General features: G+C 45.6%; 1 protein-coding gene across 10 annotated transcripts in view; it reads left to right on the top strand.

The window, feature by feature from the left end:
- Positions 1–14,601, top strand: part of SLC20A2 (solute carrier family 20 member 2) — a 123,575-nt gene that overhangs the window by 73,060 nt on the left and 35,914 nt on the right. For 8 of the 10 annotated variants that reach the window (XM_054656688.2, XM_016959423.4, XM_063816314.1 and 5 more), the window contains 3 exons: positions 2,108–2,248; positions 4,922–5,007; positions 8,020–8,116. In XM_054656688.2, coding sequence (XP_054512663.2) covers positions 2,108–2,248; positions 4,922–5,007; positions 8,020–8,116 — 324 coding nt within the window. The remainder of the gene's footprint in view (positions 1–2,107; positions 2,249–4,921; positions 5,008–8,019; positions 8,117–14,601) is intronic. The other 2 variants (XM_054656692.2, XM_016959427.4) reach the window with 1 other exon arrangement.

Here is a 14,601-nt window from a genome sequence, read left to right as displayed (position 1 = left end):
AGAATGGCGTGAACCCGGGAGGCAGAGCTTGCAGTGAGCCGAGATTGCGCCTGGGCGACAGAGCAAGACTCCGTCTAAAAAAAAAAAAAAGAATATAAACCATATCATGTATTTTCTACGCTATGAATCTGTGCTATGAAACGTGCTCCAAACCCTGGCTTTCTTTTTAAAACCACTAGTCCCCGAGGAGCCCAGGGCTCAGATGTGGAGGCTTAAGGACGTGTCCGCGGGTAGGCCTGGCGCTGCCATGGAGCCTGATATGGGTTTGGCAGCACAAGGCTGGCCCCTTCTCCTCCCAACGCACGCCTTAAGGATTGACACAGGGTCACAGCCGGCCTCAGCTCAAAGGTCAGCACGCCTAGCACTCATGGCAGCAACTGTGTGTGTTGCTTCATAGACTGGGTCCTGCACAGCCATAAATGATCCTCCTGCAACTCAGATGCCTTTGAAGGAAATGCCAGGGGTCCCCTGAAAAGTGCTGCTGCTGCCAGGCAACCAGGTTTCCAGAATTAACGTTTGGGATTAATAACGTGCCCAGCTTATCAGCCAGGCCCTTTGTTCCCCTACAGTTCCATGGGAGCTTTTCAACAACTGCTTCTGAAACTGATCTCTCCCGGTTGATGCTTTTAATACTCACTACAAAATCTGATCTGCTTATGAAAATATTTGAAGTGAACTGTAGCCTAGAAAAACATGAAACCTAGAAAAGAGTTGGTGAAATTGAGGTAAAAGGACACAAAGCCAACACTAATGAGAACCTCTTAACAACGAGGAATCAGACACACAAATAAAAGGTCCAACATTCTGGGTAGGATCTGAAAGCAGATGCCCAAATTTGGGTTAAATATCATAGTTATTTCTCATAGGAGAGGCACCATCAACAAGCAGTATGGGCTGGGTGCAGTGGCTCACTGCATCCAGTGAGCCTGTCATCCCAGCACTTTGGGAGGCCATGGTGGGAAAATGGCTTGAGCCCAGGAGTTCAAGACCAGCCAGGGCAACATAGCAAGACCCCCGTCTCTGCAAAAAAATTTTAATAATTAGCTGAGTGTGGCAGCTCATGCCTGTAATCCCAGGGCTTTGGGAGGCTGAAGCAGGAGGATTGCTTAAGGCCAGGAGTTCAAAACCAGCCTGGGTAACATAGCAAAATCCTGTCTCTGCAAAAAAATTTAAAAATTAACCAGGTGTGGTGGTGCACACTTGTAATCTCAGCTACTTGGGAGGCTGAGACAGGAGGATCATTTGAGTCCAGGAGTTTAAGGCTGCAGTGAGCCATGATTTTGCAGCTGTACTCCAGCCTGGGCAAGAGTGAGACCCTGTCTCTACAAAAGAAAAAAAGAAAAGAAAAGAAAAAAGCAACATGGTATTATACTCTCTTATATAGATAATATGACCTAGCCAATATCTGGTCCTTTTCATTATGTGACTGTAAGGCAGAACTACAACAAAATCTTTTCCCAATATATTGCCTTTCTAGTCTTTCTGTGTTCATTCGAGACTTTAATCTCTTGCTTGGTTTTGGCCAAACTTCACCCCAGAACAAGTTCATCCACAGCACCCTCACTGAAAACTGACAAGGGCAGTCAGTGTGTAGCACCAGGAGACTTGCCTTTAAATGCATAATCTGGCCGGACACGATGCCTCACGCATGTAATCCCAGCACTTTGGGAGGCCAAGGTGGGTAGATCACTTGAGGTTAGGAGTTTGAGACCAGCCTGGCTAACATAGTGAGACCCCATCTTTACTAAAGATACAAAAATTAGCCAGAGGGCTTGCTTGAACCCAGGAGGCAGAGGTTGCAGTGAGCCAAGATCAGGCCACTGCACTCCAGCCTGGGCAACAGAGCGGGACTAGCTTCAAAAAATAAATAAATAAAATAAATAAATAACCATCATCCCTGTCCCCTCTGTGTTGAGGAAGGCAGAAGCTTTCCTTTAACTGAAGTTAATTGAGTGATTTTTGTCCAGGCTGTAGCGCTTTGTAAAGAAACAATTCACAGAAAATTAAACTCTGGGAGATGTTGTTATGGAAAACATTTGGATTTCTTCCCTTGGTGTCTGCACCTCTGTACTCTGTATCTGATGGTTTTTTGTCCTTCAATCTGTAGGTTCCGCTGTGTGGCAGCTGATTGCTTCCTTCCTGAGGCTTCCAATCTCAGGAACGCACTGCATTGTGGGTTCTACTATAGGATTCTCACTGGTCGCAATCGGTACCAAAGGTGTGCAGTGGATGGAGCTTGTCAAGATTGGTAATTGGCATTTTCTTTTACCCATAAGAAGGAAAGTTTACATTTTCTAGAGTAAGTTTTATTACAAGTTACTTTTTTTTTTTTTTTGACCCGGAGTCTCACTCTGTTGCCAGGCTGGAGTGCAGTGGTGCAATCTCGGCTCACTGCAACCTCCACCTCCCGGGTTCAAGCCATTCTCCTGCCTCAACCTCCTGAGTACCTGGTACTACAGGCTCCTGCTACCACGCCTGCTAATTTTTGTATTTTTAGTAGAGATGAGGTTTCACCATGTTGGCCAGGATGGTCTTAATCTCTTGACCTCATGATCGGCCTGCCTTAGCCTCCCAAAGAGCCAGGATTATAGGCGTGAGCCACTGTGCCCAGCCACAAGTTAATTTTATATCTTTTTCTTCAAATGTTAAGGTTTAAAAGACCTAGATGGGCCAGACATGGTGGCTCACGCCTATAATCCCAGCACTTTGGGAGGCCAAGGCAGGCAGATCACCTGAGGTCAGGAGTTCAAGACCAGCCTGGCCAACATGGTTCAACCCCATCTCTACAAAAATACAAAAATTAACCGGGCATGATGGCAGGTGCCTGTAATCCCAGCTACTAGGGAGGCTGAGGCAGGAGAATCATTTCAACCTGGAAGGCAGAATTTGCAGTGAGCCAGGATCGAGTCACTGCACTCCAGCCTGGGCAACAAAGCAAGACTCCGTCTCAAAAAAAAAGACGTAGATGGTATGAGTAATATATTTTCCCTTAAAATTCCTGTTTTTTGTTTTGTTTTGTTATGTTTTGTTGTTTTGTTTTGTAGAGATGGAGTCTCGCTCTGGCACCCAGGCTGGAGTGCTAGAGTGCAGTGGCGCGATCTCGGCTCACTGCAACCTCTGCCTCCCGAGTTCAAGCAGTTCTCCCGCCTCAGCCTCCCGAGTAGCTAGGATTACAGGCACATGCCACCACGCCCAGCTCATTTCTTTTGTATTTTAGTACAGACGGGGTTTCACCATGTTGCCCAGGCTGGTCTTGAACTCTTGAGCTCAGGCAATCCACCTGCCTCGGACTGCAAAAGTGCCAGGATTACAGGTGTGAGCCACCGCACCTGGCCAAAGTTCCTGTTAATAGAGATAGTGAACTATTATGTGCTGGACAGTTGTTTAACTCTATTCTTTTGAAATGTTACCTTGTCATCCAGCTTTGGAAATCACCCTCTGTTCTTCCCAGGCAGGTAAGAAATGTGTTAGACTGAAGTCAGTCTATAGGTCAGAGAAAGATTGAGCACAAGTGAGGAAGATGCCTGGAATCCAGGAGTTCATAGTCTTGGGGAAGCCTCAAAGTGAGCCCCGTGTTATGTCCCTGCCTTCAACAGATCATCCAGGTCAGGCGCAGTGGCTCAGGCCTATAATTCCATCACTTTGGGAGGCCAAGGCAGGAGGATTGCTTTAGCCCAGGAGTTCAAGACCAGCCTGAGCAACATAGCAAGAGCCCATCTTTACAAAAAAGAAAAAAAAAAAAAAGAAAATTAGCCTGGTGTGATGGTGCGCACTTGTAGTCCCAGCTACTCAGGAGGCTGAGGTGGGAGGATCACTTGTACCTCGGAGGTTGAGGCTGCAGTGAGCCATGATTATGCCACTGCACTCCAGCCCCTGGGTGACAAAGCAAGACCCTGTCTCAAAAAAAAAAAAAAAAAAGGTCATCCAGCCTGCCCTTTGGGAAGAAACACTCTGTCAAGTGTCCTCTCTACCCTGTAAGCCTGCCTGGCAGGGACCAAGACGTAAGCCTGCACCCATTATCAGGTGTCTAACAAGTTAGTGCCTGGCTCTGCTTTTAGGAAGAGGTAAATCCATTCACCTCCACAAATACCATCCCACCCATCGTGAACGATACTCTTTCACTCCATTTCCATATTCTGGGTTACTCAATTTTTTACAAGAATCATGATGGCCTTAGGAGTCCTGGGTCAAGTGGGATCCCTGAGCTGCCAGGCAGGGGCACAAACCACAAGGAAACCCACCTTCCATCCCAGGCTTCTAGAACAGTGGTTCTCAACTCTGGCTGTACTTTAGAATGACCCAGGGAAGCGATTTAAAAATACCAATGCCCAAACCCCATTCCCAACCTTTTAAATCAGAATTCTGGGGGTCCAGCCAGGGCCAAACGAGTTTTTGAAAATGCCCCAGATGGTTCCACTGTGCACCCAGAGGCGGGAACTACTTGGCTAGAGGCTAAAAGTTTCAGAGTTCCAGCAGCTAGATGGCAGGAATGAAAGTACCCGGCTGGCCTTGGCAAAGGAAATGGAAGTTGGCCCAGCTTTTAAATAACCCTTACAGTTGGAACAGCGACCGAGTCTCCATATGTGTTGATAAGAAGGGCAGGCAGAAAGACTCCGTGGGAGGCAGGACTCAGGATGCTGTCTTCTGAGGCCCGCGCTTGGGGCAGGGGTTTCTTGACCCTGCATTGGCAGTGTGGTCAGTGGTGTGTGACTGTGTGTTGATGTCTGAGTGTGGCCATAAATGTGTGAAGGTCAGCTCTGCCAAGTCACAGGGCTTGTTAGGTTCTGAATTAAAGGTAAATAATTCTGGAAATACTTATGAATGTATGTAATACATTTTGTTTATCATTGTGTTCTATGAATAGGACCATAATTATGAATGAATTTTAACATTCATTAGATTTTTTTTTTTAATTATTCAGTTGCTTCTTGGTTTATATCTCCACTGTTGTCTGGTTTCATGTCTGGACTGCTGTTTGTACTCATCAGAATTTTCATCTTAAAAAAGGTAAGTGGGGCTGCTACTTTTAATTAAATCTTAAGAACTATTTTTGGCTCTACTCAGTAGAAATTAATAATGAGAGGGGTTAGAGGAATAATTGTATTCATACATTGTTAAGGCACAGCACCCTGCAGTTAGCGTCAGATGTTATTATGAATAGCCAGAAAGAGCCAAGGTAAATTACCCAGAGATTCCCCCAGAAACAAGCACTGCAAATAGTGTTTCTTGGCTCTGTACTTTAGTTCATTAATCAACACTCCCAGGAGTTGTGCTGAGACCTCAAAAAGGAAAGGTAATTATTTCCTGAATGTTAAGCAGAATAGAATGAGATAGTGTTAAGATTTTGAAACTGTCATTAAAAAACAGCTGGAGAATTTCCTCACCCAAATGTGAAGGTGTGTTCCCTTTTTTTTTTTTAATGGAGAGAGCAAGGTTGAAACAGTGACGCAATTTGAGGAAAGGATAAAAAGAAGGAAATACACCTATTGGGTACATCTTGTCTAAAAAAAAATTAGTGCTTACTGAGATCAGTGTTCTAGACACAAAACGTGGCTATCTTCTTTTGTTTGGCAGTCACGGGGTTGCTGCAGTGTTTGATAACTATTGAGTGCACGCTTCCTCTGCAGGCAGGGACGTACCCTCCAGGTTGTACCTTGCTTGGAAGCTGGCGCAGCCCTTTTCTTGCAGCCTTGCTTGGCCGTCTGTTGAAGGGTCCATTCTCTTGGAGAGCACCAACTTGCCCTCACCGTTTCTCACCCTTCCTTCTCCTGGGACCAGGAACACTCATATTCACATATTGGAAGGCACACCCCTCTCTAGCCTGCCAGCCTTCACCCCTCCCCTCCTGTCTCTGGAATCCATACTCACCTGGCAAGCCCTACTCCGCCCTTAGGTGTCACTTCCTAGGAAGCTGCTCCTCTCCTCCCCTCCCCCAGATTCGCCTGGTCCCCTCTCTTTTGAGCTCCGGCCACAGTCCACCTTGTCATCACGGCACTTAGCATGTCATATGGTGCTGCATTTCTTGCTTAGTTGCCTGTTCACTATTTGACTGTAAGATCTGTGAGAGCAGAAACCATGACTGCCGTGGCCACTTCTGTATTCTAGGGCCCAGCACTGTGCTTAGCACTTACAAGACACTTGGTAAATATTTAGGCGGAGGGAATGACAGATGCTTGGATGAGTGGCAGATGGAGGGATGGATAGATGGAAAGGAGGGAGGGAGAGAGAGAAAGGAAGTGGAGGGAAGAAAGGAGACAGGTCAAACAAGAAATCTGTCAATGAGTTTCAAGAATAAGTTATTTTAGGCCGGGCGCGGTAGATCACTTGAGGTCAGGAGTTCGAGACCAGCCTGGCAAACATAGCGAAACCCCATCTCTACTAAAAATACAAAAAGTTAGCCTGGCATGGTGGTGCATGCCTGTAGTCACAGCTACTTGGGAGGTGGAAGCACGAGAATCGCTTGAACTTGGAGGCAGAGGTTGCAGTGAGCCAAGATTGCACCACTGCACTCCAGCCTGGGCAACAGAGTGGGACTCTGTCTAAAAAAAAAAAAAAAAAAAAGATATTTGAAAAAACATACGGTAATTTAATTGAAAACACAGACTCGGGGCTGTCCACCTGCAGAAGTTATTGGTTGGGAATCTCTCTTTAGCAACGTCCCTAAGAAAACAATGCCATGGAAACGGCATAGGTCATAGACATTGAGCCTCCCAGCATTTTGTTTTCAGTTCATCCTGGGTTCTTTTCGCGTGATACATCACAGATGATCATAACTGGCTGTGTCACTCATGCCAGGCTCCAGCCCGTTAATCTTGGTGTTTGCCACATGGCTGCCTCCCCTGCCTGGTCTGGTGTGACACTCCCACACTTGAGCCTCATTCTGCCCTGCTCTTGCTGCATCACGCCTCACTGCATTCAACTCGAGCCTCTTGACAAGTGCTCTTGGCTCCTTGAGACATTCCAGAACAGCTCCTTGATGGGCTGTACTGTTCTGCAAACATACTTGACTTCCAGGCGTGTTTGCATTTGGCAGTAGCAGTCTTTGAGATGCTTATCCATACTTCTGCTGCTGTCATCGATTTTTAGACCTAATTTTCCTTTTATCATGGCAGGTAGCATGTTCATGTAAATGTGGCCTTCGTGGTTATTAGAAGTTAGCCCCTTTTTGAATTATTTGAGCCACATCTGTGTGCCAGTGTTACATTGATGGGAGTTTCTGGCCCGTATTTTTACTTCAAAATTCTCTGTAGATCTGCTAAAAACTCTAAATGCCTCATATTCTCTTAGATGTTATTTAACTGAAAACATGCGCAGTACCATTCGTGTTGAACTTACTAGATTTAGGGAGTGTTGTAGCAGAAGCCTAAAGTAGTTAATAAATGTCGAATGGCAAATAAATTATTCAACAAGGAACTGCAGTTCTTTTTAACTTCTAATAGTTGAAGGTTAAATACTATACCTTGGGAAAAGATTCGGAAATTCATAGCACATGGTAACATAGCTAAGATGCATTGTGTAATAGAGTGTTGTAAAATCTCATGGTAATGCAGTGATGCTGAAGTCATCTGACTCTCTTAGAGGATGCTTGGAGGTTGGAATCTCAAATTATTTGTTGAATGTAGCCAGTTAGGGCCAAACCTGGACTTGGCTGTAGTGAGCACTACGGGTTTTGAGGAAGGAGATGCTGAGCTCTGGGCTTTGGTCCTCCGGAACCGGCTTGACCCAACAGTTCTTTTCTGTTTCCAAGTCTGACATCAGCTCATGTGATTCCAGGGCTTTAATGTGTCTGCTGGCCACAACAGTGGACTCTTTGACATTGCATTTGTGTGGGAGAGATGGCCCCAGCCAATGCCATTTCTGCAGAAGTGGAGCAGATCACAGGCAGTGACAACGCCCATCCTTTTGGCCACACTGGGGTTTGGGAAGAGTTTCTTTTAACAGTATTTGTATCATTTTGTCTGTGTTGGCTCCAAATGCTGCTGGGATCCTGACCTTCCACTCTGTCTCCTTGTACTACAGGAAGACCCTGTTCCCAATGGCCTCCGGGCACTCCCAGTATTCTATGCTGCTACCATAGCAATCAATGTCTTTTCCATCATGTACACAGGAGCACCAGGTAAGGATCCCTTGGAAGCATACTCCAGGGGCAAAGTGCATTGTATTCTAACAGTATCAGTTTATTTGGTGCTGGTATTGTTGGCTGACAGTAAAAAGCATTACTCATGGTCATTATGGAATAGGTGCTGGAGTTGTTGGCTGATAGTAAAATGCGTTACTCATGGTCATTATAGAATAGTAAAAAGAGTGGTAAATGCATTTACTTGTCTTAATTAAATACCCAAGAGATATGTAGAGTACAAAGGCAGCAGACTTTCAAGTTAGAAAAAAAAATTAAATCCCCACTCTGCCATTTACGCAGCTGTGTTGCCACTATAGCTTAGCCTCTCTGAGCCTCAGAACCTGATCTAATCCCACAGGCCTACAGGGTTGTGCAGGGGTCAGGAGAGGGTGTGGAGCACCTGGGGCCATGCCTGGCACCCAGTGAGCGGGACAGTCCACACATCAGCAATGCCCAGCGGAGCTCTAAAGCCGTTCACAGCACAGAGTACAGACCCCTGGAAATATCAGACCAGTTTATCCAGAGACTAGAAGCCATGCTTTGTTTTTTTAGATACCGAAGCCAATGATGATTTTCTTTGCTGAATTACTCCTTTCCTTGTCATTCCCATGGATTTTGTTGTTGTTTTTTATGGGTTTTTTTTTTTTTTTTTTTTTTTGAGACAGAGTCTCACTCTCTCACCCAGGCTGGAGTGCAATGGCGCGATCTTGGAAAACTGCAACCTCTGCCTCCCAGGTTCAAGCGATTCTCCTGCCTCAGCCTCCTTAGTAGCTGGGATTACAGGAGCACACCACAGGTTTTCACTATGTTGGCCAGGCTGGTCTCGAACTCCTGACCTTGTGATCCGCCCGCCTCGACCTCCCAAAGTGCTGGGATTACAGGCGTGAGCCACTGCGCCTGGCCGCTTTTGTTCTTTTGTATAAAGGTTCAGAGGTTTTTTGTGGGGGGGGTTAAAAATTATTTTTTATTTTATTTTATTTTTGAGACAGAGGCTCGCTCTGTTGCCCAGGCTGGAGTGCAGTGGCGCTATCTTGGCTCACTGCAAGCTCCGCCTCCTGGGTTCATGCCATTCTCCTGCCTCAGCCTCCCGAGTAGCTGGGACTACAGGCGCCCTCCTCCTTGCCCAGCTAATTTTTTGTATTTTTAGTAGAGACAGGGGTTTCACCATGTTAGCCAGGATGGTCTCAGTCTCCTGACCTCATGATCCGCCCCACCTCGGCCTCCCAAAGTGCTGGGATTACAGGCGTGAGCCACCGTGCCCGGCCTTTTTTTTTTTTTTTTTTCTTTATTGCCCAGGCTGGAATGCAGTGGTGCAATCATAGCCCACTGCAGCCTTGACCTCACGGGCCCAAGCAATCCTCCCACCTCAGCCCCCTGAGTAGCCGGAACCACAGGTGTGTGCCACCACACCCAGCTAATTTTTTATTTTTTGTAGAGATGGGGTCTCTATATTGCCCAGGCTGGTATCAAACTCCTGGCCTCAAGTAATCCTCCTGCCTCAGCTTCCCAAAGTGCTGGGATTACAGGTTTGAGCCCTACTGCACCTGGCCTAATTCTTTTCTTTTAGTCCTTGAATAGGAAAGTGAATAAGCTTATGTATGGTATTCTTATTTGCACCCATTTCAGCACTGATGAGCTGGTAGCATTCTGTTAAACATTTCTGTACACGTTTGCTAGAGAATATTCCTCTTCTGTTTGTGAGATGCGCCTCCTACAGCCAGACTGTGGGATCTGTGACATCAACAGATGTGTTAGTTTGTACTGGTTTTCATCTTGTTAATGTCTGTTATGGATGAAGATTTGGTTATTGGCCATGTTGACAGAAAAGGCTCCCTCTCTGTGTTTTAAAGATGAAATTTCTGCTAAATGACATGTCCTATCATAATCGAAAAGCACCCTCTTCCAAAATAGTGGAAATCCTTATTACTTTCTCAAACTAGGAGTTCTCAATGTAATGTTCCTCAGATTTTATTAAGAATATCTAATTATATTTTGTATGTTTCAGTACTGGGAATAAATTATTCCTAAATGATTCTAACATTATATAACCTTTTACTGTGGTATCTGTGTAGTGTTCAGAACATTGATCTTAAAGGCTTAAATACTCAGCCGGGCGCAGTGGCTCATGCCTGTAATCCCAACACTTTGGGAGGCCGAGGTGGGTGGATCACAAGGTCAAGAGATCAAGACCATCCTGGCCAACCTGGTGAAACCCCGTCTCTACTAAAAATACAAAAATTAGCTGGGCGTGATGGTGCATGCCTGTAGTCCCAGCTACTCAGGAGGCTGAGGCAGGATAATTGCTTGAACCTGAACCCAGGAGGTGGAGGTTGCAGTGAGCCAAGCTTGCGCCACTGCCCTCCAGCCTGGGTGACAGAGCGAGACTCTGTCTCAAAAAAAAAAAAAAAAAAAAGTTTAAATACTCACTGTGGGGCTTCCAGACTTTGGGTGATTTGCGGATGAAGGAAAGGGGAGTGCCAGAGCTGCTTTAGGTTCTAGGAAAGCAGGAAGCAAAGGTTAGATTGATGAGGAGAGTGGGAGGAAGGTGAAATCCCAGTCACAGGTAACAGCAGCCTGCTGCCCCTTTAGGTTATATAATTCATGGACCAGGAAGTGTGTTTGTCACAGCTTTTTGAAGTATGTGCCCCAGGATAAATTTTTTTTAAGTGAGGCTGGGCGCGGTGGCTCACACCTGTAATCCCCGCTGTTTGGGAGGCTGAGGAAGGCGGATCACTTGAACCAGGTCAAGAGTTCTAAACCAGTGTGGCCAACATGGTGAAACCCCATCTCTACTAAAAATACAAAAATCAGCTGGTCATGGTGGCGGGCACCTGTAATCCCAGCTACCCTGGAGGCTGAGGCAGGAGAATCACTTGAACCTGGGAGGTGGAGATTGCAGTGAGCCGAGATCCCGCCACTGCACTCTAGCCTCGTCGACAGAGCAAGACTCCATCTCAAAAATAAAACAAAACAAAAAAATTTGTTTTAAGTGAGTGACAGAGAAAAATCAGTTCCAAACCATGGAGTTAAGCGCACCACCTAGCATGTGAATCCCTCAAACATCTCATAATGCCAGGTAATTGGAAGGCCTGGAGCACTGCGTTGGAAGTGAACTCTATAACGGGAGATATCTTAGTCCTTGTTTTTTTTTTTTCTTGTTTTTTTTTGAGACAGAGTCTCCTACTGTCTCCCAGGCTGGAGTGCAATGGCATGATCTCAGCTCACTGCAACCTCTGCCTCCCAGGTTCAAGCAATTCTCTTGCCTCAGCTTCCCGAGTAGCTGGGATTACTGGCGCCTGCCACCACGCCTGGCTAATTTTTTGTATTTTTAGTAGAGACGGGGTTTTGCTATGTTGGCCAGTCTGGTCTCAAACTCCTGACCTCGTGATCCGCCTGCCTTGGCCTCTCAAAGTGGGATTACAGGCATGAGCCACTGCACCTTGCCCTTTGTTCTTATTTTATATGGGCTTTTAGAGCTCAAGTTAGCTGAACAGAAAGCAAAGCCTCCTGCAATCACCAGACGCCTCCCAGGTTGCTGACTTAAGAGACTGAGCCAGTGAAAGCTGAGGACGCCTTCTGTGGTGCCAAGTCCTGAACATGGGAATTGGCATCAATATGGATGGGGTTTTTTCGTTTCTGCATTTTATTTTTTCTACCCTCTATTCTTCTTGCTTCCTGGTTCTTCTTCCAACTGTCAGAAGACAATTATGATTTTTAATAAAAGTCTGACTTTTTCTATACATGGCCTTTTTTTTTCATCTCTTCTTTTCCCCATCTTTTGGCTGCAGTTGGCACATTCGCTAAAAATATCATCTTACTGGGAGAGTAAATTATCCTAGGGAAAATTAAACTGTGTGATGAATGAGACTCTAAGAATAATATAAATACTAATATAAATACTTCATAGGGTTGTTGTGAGAAATAAATAATGTAACTGTATTGAACTGAGCTTTATGTGGATTAATCCTTTTAGTCCTCCCAACTACTCTTGGTAATTGGCAATACAAATAACCTCATTTCACAGGTGGGAAACTGAGGCAGGGCAATGCTGAATACCCAAGGTCCTGTAACTAATAGGATGCAGAACCAGAATTTGAACCATGCCTCCAGTCCTGAGCCCTGGGGTCTTAGTTGTGACATTATACAGATGTGGGAGGTAGTTTAAAACACTACATATAATACCTGGTATGTAATATAGCAGTTAATAAAAATTGCATCAACCTTAACAAATTTTTTTTTTTTTGAGACGGAGTGTCATTCTGTCACCTAGGCTCCAGCAATCTCGGCTCACTGCAAGCTCCACCTCCTGGGTTCATGCCATTCTCCTGCCTCAGCCTCCTGAGTAGTTGGGACTACAGGCGCCCACCACCACACCCGGCTAATTTTTTGTATTTTTAGTAGAGATGGGGTTTCACCGTGTTAGCCAGGATGGTCTCGATCTCCTGACCTCATGATCTGCCCGCCTCAGCCTCCCAAAGTGCTGGGATTACAGGCGTGAGCCACCATGCCCAGCCTCAACCTTAACAAATTATTTCTCTTCTCTTAACTCTCTTTAAAATGTCTTCTGGTATATTTGGGAACCTGGAGTGCATGCGCGCGCTCTCTCTCTCTCTCTCTCTCTCTATATATATATATATATATTTTTTTTTTTTTAGACGGAGTCTTGCTCTGTCTCCTAGGCTAGAGTGCAGTAGTGTGATCTCAGCTCACTGCAAGCTCCATCTCCTGGGTTCAGGGATTCTCCTGCCTCAGCCTCCCAAGCGGCTGGGACTACAGACGCACGCCACCACACCTGGCTAATTTTTAATTTTTAGCAGAGACAGGGTTTCACCATGTTAGCCAAGCTAGTCTCAAACCCCTGACCTGAGGTGATCCGCCCACCTCGGCCTCCCAAAGTGCTGGGATTATAGGTGTGAGCCACCGCGCCCAGCTATTTTTGTACATATTTAATATACTAGTTAGTGTGAAGAAGCAGCCACCTCCTAATTAGGAATATAAAAAATCTGGGCTGGTCATGGTGGTTAACACCTGTCATCCCAGCACTTAAGAAAGCTGAGGAGGAGCATCACTTGAAGCCAGGTGTTCAAGACCAGCCTTGGCAACATAGCAAGACCCCATCTCTACCAAAATAATAATAATAATAATAATAATAATCGTAAAATCTGTATAAGGGAGTAAAGGCTGTCGTGAACTATGATCGTGGCCCTGCACTCAACCAGATGACAAAGCGAGGCCCTGTCTCAAAAAAAAAAAAATCTGTGTAAGGATCTTTAAGTTCATTATTCCCTCGAAGCACAAGCAGTATTTATTCCCAGTCCTGAAGTTAGCGTTAGGTTCTGTAGTTGGGTGGCTGTTCTGTCAGGAATGTGACATCACCTCCCCTCCCAAAGTCTTATTCCTGATTATAAAGTAAGGCCAGGAGTAGCATCTCCGTTCGAGGGACACTATAGTCCCTGAGATAATGAAGGTGGGGTACCTGGCACAGTGCCCGGCACATAATCAATGCTTCATACAGTCATTGGTCCCTCCCTCTCCTAGGAGATTGGCTGTAGGACCTCCGTAGATACCAAAATTCGGCCGGGCGCGGTGGCTCACGCCTGTAATCTCAGCACTTCAGGAGGCCGAGACGGGCGGATCATGAAGTCAGGAGATCGAGACCATCCTTGCTAACATGGTGAAACCCTGTTTCTACTGAAAATAAAAAAATTTGCCCAGCGTGGTGGCAGGCACCTGTAGTCCCAGCTACTCGGGAGGCTGAGGCAGGAGAATGGCATGAACCTAGGAGGGGGAGCTTACCAGTGACCTGAGATTGCACCACTGCACTCCAGCCTGGGAGACAGAGCGAGACTCTGTCTCAAAAACAAACAAAAAAAATGATACCAAAATCCATGGATATTCAAGTCCCTTAAGTTGGCCGCCAGTATCTGCTGAACCACGGACGGAGAAGGCCAACTGTGCCTGTTAGAGGCTGTTTTGTTACCATCAGTCATAATTAACCTAACCCAGTCTTTTGGCCTTAACTTGCCAGAAACTCCTGAGTCATCCTGTCCTGTTTTTCCACACATCTTTGTATGGAAAAATTCTTACTTGAAGTTTCTCAAGGGGCTTGCCTAGAGGAGAAGGTCATGGCTCTGAAGGTCCCACCATTTTGTTCCTCCGATGAGTCAAAAAAGGACTTTGCTAATATTTTGATTCCAGGGGAATGTTTCTAGAATGTCCAGTGAGTGAGTCAAAATCTTATTTTTATGTAAGCCTTGAAGGTCTTTTGTCCTTCAATGTAGACTTTCATTACATACTGTTTCCTCATATGGGGTATCTGTGCGAGTCCAGCTGTGTCATCAATAGCCGTGGTGTCCTAGTTCGTGTTTTTGGTGTTTTGTTTTGATTTCCTCTGCTTCTCTACTCTTAATTATTGTGAAGTTGATTATTTCTTAGGCTTAGTTTGATTTGTGTTACTTTACATTTGACATGACTTTTCTCAA

Source organism: Pan troglodytes, chromosome 7 (assembly GCF_028858775.2).
Source record: "Pan troglodytes isolate AG18354 chromosome 7, NHGRI_mPanTro3-v2.0_pri, whole genome shotgun sequence".
Classification (NCBI taxonomy): domain Eukaryota; kingdom Metazoa; phylum Chordata; class Mammalia; order Primates; family Hominidae; genus Pan; species Pan troglodytes.
This window is presented reverse-complemented; position numbering and strand designations above follow the sequence as displayed.